At 45.0% G+C, this 22,717-nt stretch overlaps 1 protein-coding gene across 1 annotated transcript; it reads left to right on the top strand.

The window, feature by feature from the left end:
• Nucleotides 1–11,097: 11,097 nt before the first annotated feature.
• On the top strand, nt 11,098–16,663 carry LOC144983587 (uncharacterized). Its single transcript, XM_078930382.1, has one exon. The coding sequence runs from the start codon at nt 11,552–11,554 to the stop codon at nt 15,026–15,028; it is 3,477 nt and encodes a 1,158-aa protein (XP_078786508.1). The 5' UTR covers nt 11,098–11,551; the 3' UTR covers nt 15,029–16,663.
• The last annotated feature ends 6,054 nt before the right edge of the window (nt 16,664–22,717 follow it).

Raw genomic sequence — 22,717 nt, 5'->3', positions numbered from 1 at the left:
TCTAGGATCACAGCACGGGTTCTGCAGCTTCTCCTCCAGGAGGGTGGAGACGACTTTCTCCACCCATCTGATCACAGTCTCCATGAAACCATGAAGAAGATCTGAGAAGAAGAAGAAGAAGATCCTCCTGAGATGTGAGCAGACCTGGAGGACGACTAGAAGAAACGTCTGATCTGTGAGAGTTTGAGTTTGTTTGTGAAGAGGACACATGTCTTCTGTCCTCTCCCACTTTTTCACACTCCTGAACGTCTTCATTCCACCACCAAGTCTCCTGATCTCCTCATTCCAGATGAAAGACAGAGGACCTTCTCCCAGTCTCCATGATGACTTTAGCTGAAGACAGCAAAGAGTCATCAGCATAGAGGAGAACTTTCAGCTCTAAATGGGTTTGAATGAACGCCGTCTGACAGTAGAAAAGCCTCTAGAAGAACAGAGAAGTTCCCAGATTTACTGGAGGAAGAAGAAGAAGCTGAGATGGAGAAACAGGGAGGAGTGAAAATCAGAACCATCTCTGGAGCTTTTAGTTCTGATTGGACCAAAAAACATGGAGATTTTCAAGACTTTAGTCCAACAAAGAACAGTGACATCTGCTGGAGAAATGTACCGTCACAGTTCTGATGATTCCATGATTTGCACCATTTTGCTGGGTTGGATTTCTTCAGGAAATGGAAATCTTCCCGACAACAAGCTCATGACAGAGCTGAGTCAGACAGATGCAGAAGTCCAGAACATTCCTGTTTTCTGTCTTGCAATGTCAGGACATTAAGAACAATATTTTCTGCTCTATTAGATGATATTAAATGATACCACATGTAAATGTCTTTTACTTTTACTATCAGACAAAGAAACATCCTTTGTTGGAGTGGTGCGCCCCCTGGTGGAGAATTCCTGCAGTAATCAGTGGATGTAAAAGATTCTAAAACATTTCCTTCTTTCTCACTGAACCAGAATGAAGCAGTTTCACTTTCAGATCAACTCTGATGTTCATCACTGATGGAAAGCAAAGTCAAAGTTTCTAAAGTTTGGTTTTTAATGCAGCATAAAAGTCCAATTTTGATAGCACAATAAATCATTGGTTCAAATCCATAACAGAACATTGTTTCAAAGTTCCACCACTAAACCTTCCTTACAGGAACACTAACAAACTAAACAACCTGTTTTGTGTTTGTGCTCCACTCAAACCAAACCAGAAGTCTGAATCACCGACCAAATCCTAGTAACTTCAATGGAAACATTCATCCAAGTCTCAGAACCTCTGGAGACCTCCTGTTGCCATGGTAACCAACCTTCCCAGCCACCCGCTGATCTGGTTGAAGGTGGAACCCTGGTGGAGTTCCCAGAACAGCGTCTAGCTGGAGCTGGGTTGCAGGTTCCACGGCTGGAGGTCTCCACGTGTAATCTAACCGAGCGGTTCTATGTGGTTCTATTCTGTGTTTTCTCTCTCTCTCTCACCTCTATCAATGGAGAAGTAAATAAAATGAAAAGAGCTTAAAAGAAGATGTTTGTAAAGCATTTTATTTGTGTGCGTGTGGATGTTCTTCCAGGTAGATGTTCTTCCAGGTGGATGTTCTTCCAGGTGGATGTTCTTCCAGGTGGTTCATTTTCTCCTGTTTGTCTGCATCTTCTAACTTTGATCTTCAGTTCTGCTCCTCCTCCCCTTTAATCCCACGTCTGTCCTGCTTGACACATGTAGCGTGTCTCTCATGAGGACTCGGTCAGAGAACTGGCTACATTGCACGTCTGTCTTTTCTCCACACCTTCTCTCTGCAGAGATCCTCAGATCTCTTCCTCCGTTCTCCAGTTTCTCCTGATTTCTTCCCAAACTCTTGGTTGGAGCCCGGCTGGGTTTAAAGGAGAACATGCAGTGGGAGCTGTCCGGATGGTGGTGCTGAAACCTTCTGGAGGGCAGAAAGGCAGGAACTTTTTTAGAGAGAGAGAGAGAGAGAGAGAGACATTTATGTTTGTTATGTTAAACACACAAACTTAAAACATCAACATAAACATTGAACGACATGAACAGAAAAAGGTGTCTGGTGAAGCCAAGGCTTCTATCTACCTACAAACTGATAGAACCTAAATAAAAAAAGTAGAAAAAACAAAAACACTTCTCAAAATTACTTCACAACCACCACAGTCTCTCAGTCGAGAAGGTATTTGGATAGATTTGAAATGTTCTTCTTGTCGGTCGTTGAATGGAAAGTGTTGACGTTTGTTCCAGGCAGCAGATTGGAATATGCAGCTGTTTGGCGCCCTCTCGTGGCAGTCACCGGTAACTGCAGCTGCTGTGCCTCCTGCAGGTTTGATTCCCGTCCGCCGATGTAAAAATATTATTTTTCAGATTTTATTGACAAACAACATAACACAACAACAATGTGAATGTCTCAAGGGGAATTGAAATGTGTACATATTGCAGAAAAATATAAAAAATAAAACAAAAATTAAATATATATATATAAAAATACACATCCATAAACAACACGAAAGGAAGTTAGTGTGAGGCTCTAAGGTTCAAATCCCATCTGTTGCTCACGTCTTCTAGAGACAAACAGCTTTTCTTCTAGGAACTCAGAGAACAAACAGAAAAGTGTCAAGAAGACGATTCAAGATAACAGAAGAATAGCTCAAACTGCTGTCAAAGCCCAAATCTTTGACACTTCAAGGATTGAACTGGACACTTCAAGGAAAGTCTCAGGCGTGAGGGGTTTAGTGTGGCACTCCAGCTTTTAGAAAGTCAAATGAATCTCTGACACCTTAGATTTAAAGTTCAAACTAAGTCAATCCATTTTGAATGAAATAGTCGTATCCTTTTCAAATCAGAAAGAATTGATTTAGGAATCCATCTGTGTAAAGGATCAAATCCAAACTAGTTCATATTCATCTCAACTTGAGATTTTTCAGTCTATTTATTGGACTAAAGTGAAATGTTTGTCCAGAGTTTAGTCTGTTCTGCTGCCGATGAAAAGAAGTTCATCAAAAACAAACCAATGAAAGATTCTGTTTCCCCCCAAACTAAATGACATCGGTTAGGATTTAGTGGGGGGGGGTCATGTCCCCAAACACAAATTATTTGGACAAAAATAAACATAAGTAGAAAAATAGAAACCCGTCATGACCAACATTTACTCTTTTCATCATCATCTTTGGTCTCAGAATGAAAAACTCAATATAATAAAACTATTTTCTATGCCAAATTCAATATGCATAAATATTAATGTATAGCCCCCCCACCCCACCCCCAATTTACAATAGTTATTAGTGAATTTCAAATCCAGTTAGAATCATTCAAACTGGTAGAGGAGCCAAAAAAAACCTTCTTTTGTTCAAATGTTTGATGTTCAGTCATGTTTTTTTGAAAGTTCCAATTGTTCAATGAAAAACAATAGAAGCTAAAAAAGGGAAAAGGGTTTGTCGTGCCGCCATTGGCTCTGAAGCAGCAACCAGGTCAAGATGTTCCACACTCTGAAAAAAACCTGACACTTAGTGGGAGTTGAACCCTGACCCCCAGAACGTCTGGAGGGGGAGGGAATGGGAATGGCCCCTCCCTCACTCACGCTTTCAATTCAAACAATACAACATTAAAAAAGAACAATAGTTTCTCATGGAGCGATTGGCTGAGAACTACAGGAAGCTCCGCCCTAAACAGGAAGTGAGTGTTCCACGGACTTAATAGTAAGTCAGAAGGTACTTTAGAAATACTAAATACTTCTCAGATCTGAAGATTTGATGTAGTAATACTGAACAAAAGGACAAATCTTTGTCTGAAATATTGACATGATCTTTTCTACTTCTCTATTTTAACCTGGTGTACTTGTTCATTCCATAAAGAGTATATTTGATCTTTCCTTCTTTTTCCAGTCAATGGTTGGTTCATGTTAAGGTGATTCTGCCTCTCAGCCAATCACAGCGTGACAATCCTCTGCCTTCTGTTTCAACAATACTTTTCCTTCCACAGAAATATAGAGACTTCCAAATGATGATGCTGATTGTCTCCAAACAGATCCAGTTGATTCTTTTTCCGTTAAACTGATGGATGATATTGTGTCTCTCTGAACCACTGACATCAATCTCAAACACCTGTGATAATTGCTCTGCCAGGTGAGTTCAGGGGCCTGTTTCAGAAAGGAGGTTAAGTGTAAACTCTGAGTGCGTTAACCCTGAAATCAGGGAAACCCTGGGTTTTCCGTTTCAGAATGGGAGGTTTGTTAAACCAGAGAAAGCAGAGTAAGTCAAACCCGTTTCTGAAAGAGAGGTAACTTATACTCGGAGTCAGTGTCCATGGTTACTTACGCTGTGAACCTAACCTGGTCGGGAGCAGGTTTTATTCTCTAAACTCAAGGTTTCTGCCGGTCCCCTCCCCTTTTTAAAGACGAAGCGGTATTTGTCGCTTTAACCTTCATTGCCCACATTTCTGTCACACAGAGACGGTCTAAGTGACAAGAATGGCTTGTCCTTTTTTGGAGGACCCAATAGACGAGGAGGCTGCATTAATTCCTAGAGAATTATATTTACCTCGTACGAGGATTTTGAGAAGACTCGATTTTTTGTCAGTTCCCCATACGTTTTTGTTTGAGCGTTACCGTTTTTCGTTGCAATTACATATATACAATGAAAACAACATTAGATATGTATTGCTATGTAGATGTTTCATATGTCAAATATTGTCAACAAAGCCTACAACCATGACATGCTCACATTTGACCTGATTGAATTATGTTTTTATACTTCATTTTTAGCTGCTGCCATGTTCTTTTAATTCCTGCAGGATTGCATCTACATGAAAATGAAATCAGGGACATTGAATTAGATTAATGTAACAATTACTTTTTGGAAACACAATTTGCTAGCACTGCTTACTTTCTTAATCCCATATAAACCTATACCACTTGATCAATACAAGGGTAGACAAAAGTTCACTTTTAGAAACACAATTCTGTAGCAGCCCATGCAGTGTCTCATGTTCATGCATTTACTGCTGCAGTTACGGTAGTGGGACTGTAGGGGGCATGTGTTCTGCTGTGCAAGATTTATAATAAAGAGACATGTGGAGTGAACAGACGTGTGTGTCTGAGCGCCATAATTTCATTCACATCTACCGACACCGAACCCTGTGAGGCCGGCTACAATTGAATGTATTAATATTAAACTGACCAACGTTTGCAAGAGGGGAAGGTTAACAAAAAAGTCCTCTAAACATTACCGACGTTAAAGGCATTTTCCCCCAGATTAGTTCTGTACACTATGCAGCATTTCATGCATTTACACCAGGAATAACACTTCAAAAGTACACCTAAATATCGCCATTTTTTATTTCACTCCTTACGCTATTTAAAAAATTATTACAGTCAATATTTTATAACAATGATTTAAATGCAAACTTAGGCATTAACTTGAGCAGCTATGTTTTCCACGCTAACTGTCTCTGTTTTGCAGATGCAGCGGTGTTGCTTTTCTTCTGGAATATGTGCTCATATTCACTGTAACTCTGCAGCAGCACGTCAAGTTCAGCTGTGGAAAAATATGCAGACCTCTTTTTTTCACGGTTGCCATGGTGCAGGGCCGGCCCTGGTCTTCTGGGGGCCCTAAGCGAAATTTTATTTGTGGGCCCTCTAACTGATCAGCAGCACCAACAAACACAACTGTTGTTGTAATATAAATGAGATCTCTCTATTAATACATTTGTGAATATTGTTGCTGCTGAAGAATTGAATACAGTAAATTGTCTGCATGTTGGATACACATTTAGTGGTGCACAACAAATTTTAAATGCAAAGAAATAAATATGAATGACAAATGTATATAGATATATAAATATATATTTTTTAATGTAACATTAGGCACTCAACAAATGACATTCCCAAAACACCAACTTTTAAAAACAGCAACTTAACAGAAAATCAAATAACGATAAAACAATCCAACATAAAGAACACAACAGCTCAATGAAGGGATTTTGGAAAACTCAAACTCTTTCTCAGTCTGAAAAGGACCTCACTGCACCTAATCCATTCTTTCTGGATCGGAGAGTGTGGTTGGTCATTCATCTGGACCAATTGGATTGGAGGAAGGTGGAATTTTGGATCCAGTCGGCTCCTCTTCCATACACACCTCTCTTGGAGTCTCTGGAACATAAGATACAGAACTTCAATAAAAGCAAACAGTGAAAAGTCAAACAGTCAAATGTTTCCCTTTCAACAGTAGATGTGGTGACAGGAGTTTCTTCTGCAGCTAAAAAACAAGAATTATTATTATAGAATAATCACTGATAAAGCCAATAAAATATCTATAGCAGAATATTAATAATGGCTCATTTAAAATCTGTGTGCAGGTTTTTCACAATTTCATGATCTTTTTTTCATGATCTTTCCTCTAGTGATATAACTCATTGTAATAAACTGATAAAGGGGCGGCTGCAGGGCGCTTCCGGGAGGAGCATCTCGCGAGAGAAGCCGGCCACTCAAACCTTGGAGGGAGGGTGCCGTTCGCTGCTGGTTAGGGCTGCCGGCGGTGAAGACCAATGAGGTATATCACTAGAGGAGACATCACGTGGTTCCTCATGGGAGGAGAGCACCGCCATCTTGGTGAGGTCAAGTTACTGCTGCAGTGCATGCATGTGAACACATTTTTTGCATAATGCCTGTTCATTGTGCGGGTTTCAACTGCCAAAATCAGAAAAATGAGTCCATGAAGGAGGTAGGTGTATCATTTCACAGGTAAGTATTTTAATTTTTTTTCTTTTAAGGCTGCAGGGGCTTCATTAATAGAACAATGTTGACATGCATGATGCTGCAGGGCTATTATCAACATGCTGCATGATGTACATTTATTTTGCTGTCAATATAAATGTACATTTTATTTTGCTAAACCTGTATACAGCATACTAGGCTATTCATACAGATTTATACGACTCAGACTTCAGGAAAAAGTGGATCTTGGCTATCAAAAGAGTTAACCCAGATGGATCACTGTGGTACCAACTAGAAATACAGTCTGGCTGTTCAAAACATTTGTGGAAACAGATTTTGATAAGAGGCCAGATTGTTTTTTTAGGGTAAATGTATTGTTCACTTTTGGACTTCTTTTTATTATTAATATTATTATTATTATTATTATTATTATTATTATTATTATTATTACTATTACTATTATTATTATTACTACTATTATTATTATTATTGTTAATAGTAATAATAATATAATTATTTTTATTATTATTTATTGACTTATTATTTATTTATTGTTTGTATTGACTTACTATTGATTTATTAATATTATTATTATTATTATTATTATTATTATTATTGACTTATTGTTGGGTTTTTCTAAATAATTTAAATTGCATGTCAAAGAGGTCTAAAACTTCTAAATGTTTAGAAATTAATTTTAAAAATTCTTTCTAATAATTTTTTGTTTGTAAAAAGTCCTGCAACAATGCATTTTCATTCAAGTTTGAGCTTTTAATGCTGACTGTTTCTCTTCTTTAACAACAACAAATGATGTATCTATATATACATTATATACATAAAATATAATATATTTATATATATGTATAAATATATTTAAATCTAAAAATATATACAGTTTATAAAAGCTACTTAGACACCACTAAAATCAATGGAAATCATTGTCATGTGGGCGTCGTCGACCTCACCAAGATGGTGTCGCGCTCTGCCACCGTCGGCCAGGCTTCTAAAGCGGGCGTGTCTCCTCTAGTGATATAACTCATTGGTGAAGACAGACAGTGAGGGAGGAGTGTGTGTACGTGAGGAAGGGGGGCTAAGTGCCTTCTGGAGGAAGAATAGGGCGGGGACTAGGAGTGAGCCGGTTGCCGCTGCTCCACTCAAGGTACTGACTTTGGACGCTGCAATCTGCTGCACACGTAATTCATTCACCGCCGTCTGGCGCAGCTATACCCCGGGGAGTCGGACGGCGCTGGAGCTCAGACCCCGGGGAGGGGTCTCATCGACTGCATGAGCTAAGTCTTATTTACATTCTGGACATTTTAGGTTGTATTTGAAGGAGTTTGGAGTTGGAGTGTTGGTATCGCAATTATTAAAGAGTATATTTTGTAACGCGAAATCTCGTGTGGTTCTTGCGGCCTGACACAGGTTTTACACCTGCCCTGGTGGGACCCTCACAAATATTACACTGGTGTCAGAAGTGGGATCACCAGAATGTCAGAGCCAGCAAGGGGACCAGCAGATGCTGGCCCAAGCCAGGATAATAACCTGGGCTTGCTAAGTACCCCCCGGCCAGTTTTTTCTCTGTCATTTTCAGGAGTTTTCACTATCTCTGTCATTTTCTTCAAAGTGGAGAACATCTTCACCTTAAATGAGAGACCAGCTGCTGATTTGACAAAAGCAGAACAGCTCAGTGTTGTAGAGTTGATCTAACAAGCAGATGAGTGAGGGTTCAAATCCCACCGCATGGATTTGGAAAGAAACTCTCCAAGTTTTTTCAGAGAGTCTAACATCTTCACCTCATCAGAACGAGGAGCTGCAGTTCTGGTCTAGGAAGTATAGCACAGTGGTAGAGAAGAGGCTATTATGGGTGGGAGTGCAGGGTTCAATTCCAAACTTGGGACAGAGGCAGTAACTTCCCTCTGTCAGACTGAAGGTCAATCAAGGTCAGTGGAGTTTGTCTGGTTGGCAAAGGTCAAGGAAATGGGAGAAAGCAGCAGCAGATGCTAGAAAAGGTTGGAGGATAGAGAAGAGCAGCACAGATGGAGTGAAGGAGGAAGGATGAGGGGCTGGTGACAGAAAAGAAACATGGAAAACAACAGAATCATGTGACCAGCCCCTCTGGGGGGAGGAAGAGAGAGGAAGACACAGGCTAAACAAAGGGAAAAAAGGTTAGATAATAAGAGCAGATTTGGCTTTTAAAATAAACCAAAATGTATCTGGGTTGGGGGGGAAGGTTATACACTTTCTCCTCCTTCATCCTGTCCCTCCCATCTTCTCCCCCATGCTCCCTCTGAAAAATGACCACATTGGTGTTCTTCCTCTCATTTCCTCCTTTGTGGCCAGTTCATCAGAGGTTAGGTTAGAGGTGTTTCCCATTTAGACTTTGGGGTTTCCAGTTATCTGACGACGTTGAAACCTTGGCATGTGCCGAGCAGAGACAGCAGAACCCTGTGTTGGTCATCTTATCGCTTCAAGGAAAATCACATGACCAGAACAGTCCATGTGTCAGAACCAAGTAATCGATACCAACTGATCCAGGGACTCCATGGACGCAGGAACTGCAGCCGATGAGGTGGAGGAACAACCCAAGTCTGAACACAGCTGAGGTTCTGGTGGTCGCCATCATCAGGCGCTGGGATTTAAAGCCATCTGATTGGTCACCAAAAATGGACAAAAAATGGACATTTAAAGACCAAAGAGGAAGATTTCTTCCTCCTCTTCCTCCTCGCTCTTCATCCTTCATCTCTGGTCTCTGTCTGACTGTAACTGAGCTTCCAGAGGAGCCCGTGAGGTGATACCATGAACCGCGTAAAGCAGGGGTTTGAACTCATTTTGGTTTGGGGACCACATTCTGATCTCAAGTGAGCCGGACCGTAACATTAAAGCCAAATAACTTCTGGTCAGCTGGTTATCTGTGGCTTTGTTTCTGGGTTTGTTCATCTCAGTTGGAAAAATTAATTACCTAATTTCTTGGGGCTCGATTCCCGCCTTGCATGCCCATGAGTCGAAGTGTCTTTGGGCAAGACACTGAACCCCACCTTGCCTCTGGTGGTAGGCGGGCGCCTGTGTTTGGGAGCGGAGCCGCCACCAGTGTGTGAATGGGTCTGTGACTGTAAAACGCTTTGTCCTTGTTGGAAGAAAGGCGCTACATAAGTATACGCCATTTACTTATTATGATTCATTCACAGAGGCCAATGGATCTAAAATAAAATACATTTCACTTTAAAAACTGGTTTAATTTTTCTGGAACTTCAGACACCTTTCCTGCCATTTTCCTCCTTTCAAAGTCCCAGATCTACTAACTAATGTCAACTCATGTTAGAACTTGTATTTCTCCAGGTGGGAGACTCCTTCAGGACCACGGCCAGCAGCTTCATCCCTGAGGGGGTCGCTGCCATCTGGGACGGGCTGGTGGGGGACTTTATGGCTGCACCTCCTGCAGAAGACTGGAGCTCCAGGGGAGGCGTGATGCTGTAGTATCGCGAGAGCCGACGGGAGGAGTGTGGTGAGTTTACTTGGCGGCGCATAAGTTGTGAACAAACATTTTTGATTTATTTCATTACACCGCCATATTTAAATAATCCAATAAGTTAAAAAATATAAATCTGAAAAAGTTTGTCAAGCATTTGTCAGCCTGGACGACCTGGAGGACCTGGAGGATCTGGAGAATTACATCGACGAGTGTTTCAATACCTGCGTCATGAAGAAATCCAACACCGCCACTCCGTCCACCAAACGAGGCCGCCCCGAAGACTCCCCGGGGGCTGCCTCCTCCCCAGGCAGCAACATGAGTGATATCCTGGATTCGATTGATAAAAGGCTCTCCAGCCTTGATTGCCGTTTAAATCTGCTGGAGATCCTCCATAAGGAATTCCAAGGTCTGCGAGAGTCTCTGGAGTTCAGCCAACAGCAGGTGCAGGAGCTCGCAGCGGAGAACCAGGCCCTCAGAGAGACCGTGAAGACCTTGGGCCACGACACCGCCCGTCTCTCTGAGGAAAACCGATCCATCAAAGAAACCCTCCTGGATCTTCAGGCGAGGAGCATGAGGGACAATCTAGTGTTCGTAGGGATTCCAGAAGAGGCAGGAGAAGTCCCGGAGAACATTGTTAAGTCCTTCATAGAGGTCCACCTGAAACTCCCTGTGACGGTGTAGAACCGTCAGCTGCCGCTGCAGGCGCACACGCATGCACACACGCTCGCACACATACACATGTGCGCATAGACGCGCACGCTCGGACCCGGTAACACGTCATTTACATCAGCTTACCCTTTTCATTCCGTTCCTATCCCTCTGCAGGTAGCCCTGGGTGCACACTAGGTTGCCGACTCACCATCCCCATGCATACATTAACACGAAGCAAAAACACGACGCCAACATTAACGTTGGTTTGTTTACCCGGAAGTAACCCGGTAACCCGGAAGTGGTCATGGATACCCTGGGTCATGTGACGCATCGGTCACTGTTTGTATTTATTTTTATTGATGATTATTGTTATTTTTCTGTACACGACACAGAATGTTTAGTTGAATGAAACTGTTTATTCCTGTATGTTTATGTTCTTGAACAATGTAAACACTTGTCCCTATTTTCTCTTTGGACTGATGGAGAGCAACGCCCAGGAGGAGGGGCTTACCACTTAAAAGAGAACCAGATACAGCTGTCAGTGTGGGAGTCTGAGTGGAGAAGTTGGAGAGTCTGAGAGGAGAATTTGGAGTGTTGGATTGGAGAAGTCTATGTTGGTTAACCTTTGTGGAGCAATTGGTGTGCTCTGTTCTTGCATTAAAGTCAAGAATACTTTCACCTTGGCGCCTCTGCCCAATCATTCCCTGGTGGGACCCACGACAGTTGGTGTCAGAAGTGGGATAAGCAGATGGCTGGCCGCAAAAAGGTGAGACACAGAGGTCTGCGTTCCCAGAAGGAGGAGATGGAACCAACATCGGATGCAGTCCCTCTGTTGTCCAATTCATCCTCTGAGGAGGAGGTGGTAGATCCTGGTGCCTCGGGTGGTTCTCCAGGCCTGACCAAAGGCCCAGAAGGTGACTTGGCGGCTATGATGAGAGACTTCCTCCGTGGACAGCAGCAGCGGGAGGACAGATTCATCGCTGCCCTCCAAGGTTTGGAAGCCTCTTTTTCCAGGGCAGAGCACCATTCTGGTCGGCGGCGTAACATCAGTCCCAAAGCCGCTGGACCAAGCTCAGCCGCAGTGAGTAGCCCAAGGTTGGATCTGCCAACACCAGCTGCAACGTCCCGTCGACGGCATCCAGTGGCACAGGAGGACTCCAGCTGGTCAGATCAACCACAGAGCAGAGTCAGTTTACAGCCACCTGATTGGAGACCTTACATGGAGCCAAAGGTCCCTCCATATCAGACAGGTGAGGACATTGAAAATTACCTGCTACGTTTTGAACGGATTGCCAGGACGTGGAGATGGCCAGAGACTGAGTGGGCATGTCGCCTGGTGCCACTGCTGTCCGGAAAGGCGTTGGAGGCCTACACAGCAATGGACGAGCAGCAAGCCCACATCTACAAGGACCTGAAAGACGCACTCCTGGTAAAACTTGACATCTCGCCAGAGACTTACCGTCAGCAGTTCCGGTCTACTGTGGTGCCATCTGGGGAGAATCCGACTGAGACATACCACCGCCTGAAGGGCCTCTACCGTCGCTGGATCCGCCCAGAGCAACACAGCAAGGAGCAGATCGGGGAGATCGTCATCCTGGAGCAGCTGCTGCGTGTGCTTCCAGCTGACGTGAGGACGTGGGTGAAGGAGCACGACCCGGAGGATGGCCTCACCGCTGCCCGGCTTGCGCTGCAGTATCTCAACGCTCGACGAGGAGCGTCTGCACGGCCGTCGGGTGGGGATCAGCGTCTTCCCATTCAAACCGCTCCACTGAGACCTGCACGGAGAGACTTCCATCAGGCAACGCAAGGTACCAACCCAGCACCTAACCAGCGAGCGGCGGGTAAGGACCTTGTGTGTTTCTATTGCCAGCAGATTGGTCACAAAGCCTCCGTATGTCCAATCCGCAAGACTAAATTCACAGGTGCTTGCTACGCACCCAGGCCAGAGACTGTCACAGGAGCAGGGCCTGTGCACATGGACAAAGACACTTTCCAGCCACTTAAACAGGTGACTGTGAACGGACAGCAGGTTACTGCTATGTTGGACACGGGCAGTTTTTTTTCTCTGGTCAAACAGAGTTTAATCCCTTTTGGTGGACTTGATTATAGCAGGCAAACAAGTGTTGTGTGTGTTCATGGCGACCAACATTTGTACCCAAAAGCGGATGTAACAGTGACCATAAATGAACAATCCTATCTTTTGACTGTCGGGGTGGTAGAGAACCTACCTGTTGATTTAATTTTGGGGTGTGATTTACCTATGTTGGGGGACTTATTAAATGAGGCTACTGAAACAGCTAAAGCTAATGATGAGCTAGCTGTTACTGTCTCAGCACCTGTGCTAACTAGAGCTCAGGCTAAAGCGGGAATGCAAAGTCTTCCACGTTTGGATGACGATTTCTTTGATGGAGGCAAAGAAATGCCCAGAAAATCCCGTCGTCAAAGACGGTTTGAGAAGAAACTTAAGTTGCTGGATCCTGAGATCACAACAACAGCAGAAGCATTTGACATACCAGCTGACATTTCGGCTTTGCAGAAAGAAGACCAAACTTTAAAACCATTGTTTGCCAAGGTGACAACAGAGAGTGACAAATGTTTGGGAAATGTGCGGTTTATTGTTGCTGATGATGTTCTGTATGCAGCTGAAGGTGAACACCTACGGTTAGTTCTTCCAACCACCTGCAGGCCACTCGTCATGCAATTAGCGCACACACTCCCATGGGCGGGTCACCTGGGTCGTCACAAAACCTATCTGCGGGTCAGTTCACGTTTTTTCTGGCCATCAATGTACACTGACATTCAGACGTACTGTGCAACATGTCCTACCTGCCAGAAAACTGCAATAACACACAAGTCTGACAGAGCATTACTACACCCACTTCCTATAATTTCCACTCCATTCAGGAGAATAGCCATGGACATTGTTGGACCTTTACCTAAGAGCAGTAGCGGTCACGAATACATCCTGGTGGTCTGTGATTATGCTACACGGTTCCCAGAAGCTTTTCCCCTGCGCACCATTACAGCTCCTGCAGTCATGAGAGCGTTAATTCAGTTTTTCTCCAGAGTAGGAATACCGGATGAAATTCTGACAGACCAAGGAACCAACTTCACCTCTCGGTTGATGAAACTGTTCCAACAGCAGCTTGGCATCACTGCCATCAAGGCGACACCGTACCACCCACAGACCAATGGCTTGGTGGAACGTTTCAACCAGACCCTGAAGAGGATGCTGCAGAAGTTCGTGAGTGACACAGGGAAGGACTGGGATCGTTGGCTACCATTCCTGTTGTTTGCTTATAGGGAAGTCCCACAAGCTTCAACAGGCTTCTCACCATTCGAACTCCTCTATGGCTGGGATGTCCAAGGCCCACTGGATCTCCTCAAGAAGAGCTGGGAGGCCAAATCCACAAAGACCTCAGAAAGGGGTGTGATCCAGTTTGTCCTGGAGATGAGAGAACGGTTGGCAAAGTACAGGGAAGAGGCAGAAGTCAACCAACGAGAGGCCCAAAGGAGTCGGAAGACGTGGTACGACCAGCAGGCCCGTCACCGTGAACTCCTACCAGGTCAGAAGGTTCTGCTACTTCTTCCCTCTTGTACCAGCAAACTACTGGCAAAGTGGCAAGGGCCATACACCATTCTCCGCAGGATGGGACCTGTCACCTATGAGGTGCACCATCCTGACAAAAAGAAAGAAAAGCAGACATACCACGTGAATCTACTTAAAGAGTGGAAGGAAGGTGCTAACCATCCAACAGAGAAGTCTTTGCTAGTCAGAGCTGTGAAGACTGAGGAAGACTTGGACTCTGATCTGGGAGCACTGACTCACTCAACCCCTCCGTCTCTGTCACATTTACCTCCGGAACAGACTACACAGATAATGGACTTATTTCGTGAAACACTCATTAGCCATTCCATACGGCTCAAAGATGGACGACCAATCCGGCAACGGCCTTATCGGGTACCACAGAAGTTGGTGGGAAGGCTGAACGATGAGGTGAGGAAGATGCTGGAGCTAGGTGTCATCGAGCCGTCCAACTCAGAGTGGAGCAGTCCGGTGGTGATCGTTCCCAAAAAAGACGACTCACTGCGGATATGCATCGACTTCAGGAAACTGAACGCCGTTTCGGAGTTCGACGCATATCCAATGCCGAGGATTGACGACCTGCTGGAGAAGATCGGGGCTGCTAATTTCATCACCACTCTTGACCTATGCAAGGGTTAATGGCAAGTACCTCTCAGCAACACCTGTCGACCATACACGGCGTTCAAAACACCTGCTGGACTGTTTCAGTTTACAGTTATGCCTTTTGGTCTGCATGGAGCACCAGCCACGTTCCAACGGCTGATGGACAGGGTGCTGCAGGGATGTAACCACTGTAGTGCAGCCTATTTGGATGACGTGGTGATCTACAGTCACACCTGGGAGCAACACCTAGATCACCTGCGTCTGGTCCTGAGGAAACTACAAAATGCAGGCCTGACCTTAAACGTGAGCAAGTGTGAGTGGGCCCGGAAGGAAACTCGTTACCTGGGGTACCTGCTGGGAGGTGGTGAGGTGCGTCCGCAGGTGGATAAAGTTGAAGTTATCCGCAATTGCCCTCGACCACGCACCAAGAAAGAGGTACGCTCCTTCCTGGGGTTAGCTGGATGGTACCGGCGGTTTGTCCATCAGTTCGCCACCATTGCAGCTCCTCTCACTGCCCTTACAGAGAAGAGGCAGAAAAACCCCGTGACCTGGACAGATGAGTGTGAACAGGCTTTCCAAGCATTGAAAAATAAATTGTGTTCCTGTCCTGTTCTCAAGAGTCCTAACTTTGATCAAAGGTTCCTCGTCCAAGTGGATGCCTCAGCAGTCGGACTTGGTGCTGTCCTGGCTCAGGGAGACCCAGGTGAAGAGCGACCAGTCCTGTACCTCAGTCGGAAACTGCAGCCGAGAGAGACAAGGTACTCCACTGTGGAGAAGGACGGACTTGCCATTAAGTGGGCGTTGGATAGCTTGAGGTACTACTTACTTGGCAGAGAATTCGACCTTGAGACAGACCACAGGGCCCTGACATGGATAAATACCATGAAGGACCACCACAACCGGCTTACGCGCTGGTATCTGGCGCTTCAGCCGTACAAATTTAACGTACATCACCGTCCCGGAAAACAAAACATAGTGGCAGATTTCCTGTCCAGATTGCCGCACATCGCCAATCTCCCAGAGGAGGGGGATGATGTGACGGTGTAGAACCGTCAGCTGCCGCTGCAGGCGCACACGCATGCACACACGCTAGCACACATACACATGTGCGCATAGACGCGCACGCTCGGACCCGGTAACACGTCATTTACATCAGCTTACCCTTTTCATTCCGTTCCTATCCCTCTGCAGGTAGCCCTGGGTGCACACTAGGTTGCCGACTCACCATCCCCATGCATACATTAACACGAAGCACACACGACGCCAACATTAACGTTGGTTTGTTTACCCGGAAGTAACCCGGTAACCCGGAAGTGGTCATGGACACCCTGGGTCATGTGACGCATCGGTCACTGTTTGTATTTATTTTTATTGATGATTATTGTTATTTTTCTGTACACGACACAGAATGTTTAGTTGAATGAAACTGTTTATTCCTGTATGTTTATGTTCTTGAACAATGTAAACACTTGTCCCTATTTTCTCTTTGGACTGATGGAGAGCAACGCCCAGGAGGAGGGGCTTACCACTTAAAAGAGAACCAGATACAGCTGTCAGTGTGGGAGTCTGAGTGGAGAAGTTGGAGTGTTGGATTGGAGAAGTCTATGTTGGTTAACCTTTGTGGAGCAATTGGTGTGCTCTGTTCTTGCATTAAAGTCAAGAATACTTTCACCTTGGCGCCTCTGCCCAATCATTCCCTGGTGGGACCCACGACACTCCCCAAGGAAGAGGTCCAGAAGATCTCCTTTCACAGGGTTCACCGGCTCGGAGGAAAAAGGCCGGACAATCAGCGTCCCCGTCCTATTGTTGCTAAATTTGAACATTATAAACAAAAGATGCAGGTAAAAAGCAGAGGGCGAGAGCTGAAAGACGCACATTATAGCGTGAATGATCAGTTTCCAGGCGAGATCCTCCGCCGGCGGAAAATCCTCTTCCCGCTGAGGAGGAAGCACCTGTCTGCTGGAGCCCGTGCGGTGGTTGCCGTTGACAAACTTTTTGTGAATGGCAAGCTGTTCCGGGACCCAGAGGTAACACCCTGGCTGTGCTGAAGGCTTTCAGAGGCGCACTGACATCTGCGCTGCCCAGAAGAAACCCGCAAACTTATTTAATTGAATAGGAAATAATCGGATCATCAATAATCCACACCTCTCAGGAAAAGTGTTTTTTCTTTCTTTCACATTCATGTTTCTGTTGTTGTTTCGTTGTTTTTGTTTTTTGTTCTTTCTCTTTCCCTCTCTCTTTTCTCTTGTCCCCCCCCCTTCCCATGTCCTCATATGTGAATCAGGTAAAGTCAACGCAACCACGGTGAGTATTTATTTATGCACGGAACGGGCGCGCGCGCATACTAGCGCGCATAAGAGCATGCACACGCGATCCCGCACACACACGTTGATAAACTGCAAAAACCTCACTTAGGCTCACACAGGACGCACGCAACATGCAGCTGACAGCCAAGACACGTTCACCCACAACGCACAGCGCTTGTCAGTGTAGCAGGTACGCACAGCTTGCACGCGCACACGGACGGGCACACGCACTATTTAGCCTTGCACTCTCCCGGTTAGAACAGCTATGAACAGTCTTAACATCGTTAGCTGGAATGTGCGTGGACTTGGTTCTGGGCCAAAGAGATTGAAAGTGTTAAATCACCTGGATGATCTTAAAGCAGGTATAGCTCTGCTGCAGGAGACCCATTTATCTTTATCAGCTGGTCATCTCCTGTGCTGTTCCCAGTATCCAGTTATGTATTCTGCCAGTTTCAACTCCAAACAAAGAGGGGTTGCAGTTTTGATTAATAAAAATGTTACATTTACTCATAAGGATACAGTTACTGACCCAGAAGGCAGATTTTTTAATCATTAATATATCCATTCAGAATAAGGACTTTTGCATAGCAAGTATCTATGGTCCTAATGCTGACGACTCTTCCTTCTTTCACAGATTCTTCACCTCACTCTCAGTTCACTCTGACTCCACAATCATTATAGGAGGAGACGTCAACCTTGTTTTGGACCCTGAACTTGACAGACTCAGCACAGCAGCAAACCAGCGTACATGGCAGTCTGCAAGTATTCTAAAGCAGTACATGAATGATCTGGGTCTCTGCGACGCGTGGCGCTCATGTCACCCAAGCACTAAAGGGTTCACCTTTTTTTCTCCAGTTCACTATTCACACTCCCGTTTAGACTATTTATTAATCAGTAACTCTCTTTTAAAAAATATTCAAAGCTCCAATATCCATCCAATTATTATCAGTGATCATGCACCAGTCTCTGTAAACATTTCTAGGGAAAAATCCACACCCTCTGGTACAACCTGGAGGTTTAATACGTCTCTGTTAAAGGACCAGGAATTTCTTGAATTCTTTAAAAAAGAGTGGGCAACCTTCTTAGACTTCAACAATACTCCAGACATCCCACCGTGCGTTCTGTGGGAAACAGCAAAGGCAGTCATGAGAGGGAAAATCATTTCTTATTCAACGCACAAAAAACGCAAAGAGAAAGCAGATTTATTAGAATTAGAAAATAAAATCCAAACCCTGGAGACTGCTTATGCTGCTTCTGCACAGGAACACATTCTGGGAGATCTGAAAAATTTAAAGCTGCAGTTAAATGACATCATCAATAAACAAACACAATTCCAGATACAAAGGCTTCGACTGGAAAGATATGAAAACTCAAATAAATCTGGCAAATTTCTAGCTAATCAGCTTAAAATTAATAAAGAAAAATCAACAATCACTTCTATTATGGACCAAACAGGGAATGTCACCCATGACCCGGTAAAAATTAATAATGCGTTTAAAGACTTTTATCAAAACTTATACACTCCACAGATCAATCCATCAGAACAAAGCATCAACTAATTTCTCAACAATATAAACCTGCCCAAGTTAAACGAAGATGAAATCACAAATTTAGACTCTCCGCTCTCGTTGTCTGAGCTTCATGAAGCTCTGTTACTTATGCCTAACAGCAAAGCACCAGGACCCGACGGCTTTCCTGCAGAGTTTTATAAGGAATTCTGGGAACAACTGGCACCAACGTTTTATAAAACGGTAAAATTTATCAATGAAAGCCAATCTCTACCACCTAACATGAACTCTGCCAACATTATCCTCCTTCTAAAACCAGACAAAGACCCCACGAGTCCTTCAAGCTATCGCCCCATTTCTTTAATTAATGCAGATGTAAAAATTATCTGCAAAGCACTAGCACAGAGAATAGAAAAAGTCACTCCTCACATAATTGACTTTGATCAAACTGGATTCATCAAAGGCAGACACTCGGATGACAATGTCCGCAGACTCGTTAACATAATAGACTTTGCCACTATCAAAAACCAGGAAATGACTATACTATCACTGGATGCTGAAAAAGCCTTTGATAGAGTAAATTGGAAGTTCCTCATTGCTGCCCTCCATAAGTTTGGGTTTGGAGAATCATTCATCAATTGGATCAAAATATTATATCACAACCCCAATGCATCAGTTAGAACTAATAAACAGACTTCCAACAGGTTTTTTCTTGGAAGAGGAACTAGACAGGGTTGCCCACTCTCTCCTTCTCTTTTTGCAATATTTATCGAGCCTCTAGCTGCAGCAATAAGACAGAATGACAGCATTAAAGGAATTAAAACCAAACACAGCCATCATAAAATTAGTCTCTATGCAGATGACATATTACTGTTTTTAAGTAATATACATTCTGTAAATGAAACGGCAACAATCATTAATGAATTCTCTTCTATATCAGACTATTCCATTAATTGGAATAAATCTGTTTTATTACCACTGAACAGTAATGCGGAGCAAGGACTCACAATACCAGTTAATTCAGGCAATATAAAATATCTAGGTATTTATTTTTCCCCCAAACTATCAGAACTGGTGCAGCTAAACTACACCCCATTACTGAAAAACATACAGGACGATCTAACACGCTGGACCAACCTGCCTTTGTCCCTTATGGGCAAGGTAGCCACAGTAAAAATGAAAATCTTACCCAAAGTTAATTATCTCTTCTCAATGATTCCCACACAACCGCCATTAAAATGGTTCAAAACATTAGACTCATCCATATCAAGCTTTCTATGGAACAATAAACCTGCAATAATTAGTCTAAAAACTTTAAAATCTGCAAAAAGCTGTGGAGGATTAGAATTACCTAACTTCCACAATTACTTTCTTGCAAATAGATTACAATACATCTTAAAATGGTTAAAAAATAACCCAGAAACCAACTCATGGTTAGACTTGGAACAGGCGTTATGTGGAAAGATCAACCTGTCAGATCTTCCATTTATCAGCCAAATAGTTAAAAAACAGGATTGTTTCAAAAGCATTAATATAAATGCCACCTTAACAGCCTGGTGGGAATTTCTCAAAATATCAAAATCATCAATTCAACCGTGCAAAATGACACCCATCTGGAACAACCCAGACATCCTCATAAACAAAAAAATTATCCACTTCCCAGCTTGGGAAGCAGGGGGCATAAAACATCTAGAGCACATAATTATTGATAGAAAATTCATAACTCCCCAGGAACTTCAAGACAAACATGGAATATATAACTTCTTGGAATATCAGCAACTTAAATCAATTATTACTAAAAAGTTTAAATACAGAGACAACGATTTAAAGCTACCAGATGTAGTTACCACTCTGATCAATTTCTCAATGAATAAAACTCTCTCCAAAATATACAAACTTTTATGTAATTTAGATAACAATATTTCACTTCCGACAACAAAATGGGATGCAGATTTGAGCATCAGCACAGATGAAAGCTTTTGGTCAGAACTTTGTCTAAACACCTTTAAAATGACAAAAAGTCCAAATCTGCAGCTAATCCATTTCAAAACTCTTCACAGAATATACTACACTGGACAGAGGATGTTCAAGATGGGTCTCAGCAACTCAGACATTTGTCAGCACTGTGACAGTAATCTACCCGATAATTACATGCATGCACTGTGGTTCTGCACTCCTGTCCAGGCTCTCTGGCAGCAGGTATGTGCCGATCTATCAGTCTGGCTTAAGGTTTCAATCACAGCTTCACCGTCACTTTGTGTGCTTGGTGACATGAGTGCCATCGATGTTGAAGGAGGATTAGGCTCTATCATTTTCATAACTCTTTGCATTGCTAAAAAAAACTATTTTAATACATTGGAAAAGCAAGAAAAATATAAATATAAGTCAACACAGAAATCTGCTGCTTGATCATATCAGCTTGGAAAAAATGTCAGCCCAAAGTTCAAGTAACTTTGAAAGAATTCAGTCTCTCTGGTCTCCCATGGCTAACTCCATGACTTAGGGGGTGGGGGGGGCCTGGTCGTCGCTGCTCCTTGCCCTTCTGCCATAGGCCGGCCCTTCCCTGGCTCTGGGGCGGGACGGGACAACCCTCCTGGGGCCCCCGGTCGCTCTGGGTGTCATCCGCTTCGGCTGCGGGGTCTGGGGTGGGGTGGGGTGGGGGGTCTTGTCGGCCCTGTCCTGTGGGGGGGGCATTCTGGGGGGGGGGGGGGCACTATTGGTACGGGGCAGGGGGGGTTGAAGGGTCGGGGTCTCCGCTGAGGCCATCGGCGGTTTCCCCGGCCGGTTGGCTGCCTCGGTCCCGTCGAGGCCTGACCAGAGCTCTTCTAGGGCCGGCGTTTGGGGGTGGGGGCCTGGGCTTGCTCCGGGGGGGGCCAACGCTTTCTGGCTCCTCTCTCTCTGTGTGGGGGTGGTGGTGCTGGGCCTGGGGTGTCGGCGCCTCCGGGGGTGGGGCCCCTGGGCTGGGTGGGCCTGGCCCCCTTGTTGGGGGGGGGGCGGGGGACAGCTGTTTGACCACCGGGGGACAGTCCATCAGCTGTCCCCAACTTGCCCCCTTCCTCATATAACCTCATAATAGGGTGAGGGGGTGGGGGGCTTAGCCTGCGATGAGCCTTGGGGGGGGGGGGGGGGGGGGGGGTTTACTACGCAGTGGCCCCCCTCCTATGGTTGCTGTATGGAGTGGGCCCCCCCTCTTTCGGTTTTATTTGCACCTTAAACATGTAGGGCCCTTGGTAGGGGGGGTGCTTTGACATCACTGCCAGCAAGCAGCAGATGTCCTCCTAGCACCCTACCCGCCAATTTTAACCGCACCTTAGACATTTAGGGCCCCTTGGTGGGGAGGGTGAGGGGACGTCACTGTGAGTAATCAGGAGATGTCCCCTTAGTGCCCTACCCGCCAATTTTAACTGCACCCCCCTTAGTACATACACCCCTCCCCCCTCAATATATACATCCCAACATAAACACACACACATGCACACACACACTCTCTCAAACACACATACACGCACACACATTTTGCAAGGAAGGTGGGACCTAGGACCATCTGTCCCCTGCCTCTTCCCTGGTGGGGGGTACGGGCCCCTTTGCAAAGGCGGCCGTGTCCCCGGGGTGCCGGCTTCCTGGGCCCGGCGGTGCTCTCTCCGCGCGGTGGGGGGGTTCACATTACATCTGAGCCGGGGGTGTTCGTGTCCCTGGGGGGTGGGTTCTGGTCCTTGCTCCTGAGTGCTGGGCCCCGCCAAATTTCCAACTGTGGCCGAGCCTGGTCGGGCCATATTTACAACACCCCTTGTGGGCCCTCTTTTTTCCCCGGGGTTCCCCCCTCCTGGGCGGGGGCGGCGGGCCCCTGCCTCGCTCCTCCCTGGACCAGCCGTGGGCCGGGCGGATGGCTGCCTGGAGTGCGGAGTGGGTCT

This window comes from Oryzias latipes, chromosome 2, assembly GCF_053564925.1.
Source record: "Oryzias latipes strain Hd-rR chromosome 2, Olatipes_Hd-rR_3.1".
Lineage (NCBI taxonomy): Eukaryota > Metazoa > Chordata > Actinopteri > Beloniformes > Adrianichthyidae > Oryzias > Oryzias latipes.
The sequence above is the reverse complement of the archived record's forward strand: the minus strand, read 5'-3'. Positions and strand labels throughout refer to the sequence as shown.

Bases quoted from the DNA above. Each gene is read 5' to 3' on its own strand.
- LOC144983587 (XM_078930382.1), top strand. From the start codon at position 11,552: ATGGCTGGCCGCAAAAAGGTGAGACACAGAGGTCTGCGTTCCCAGAAG.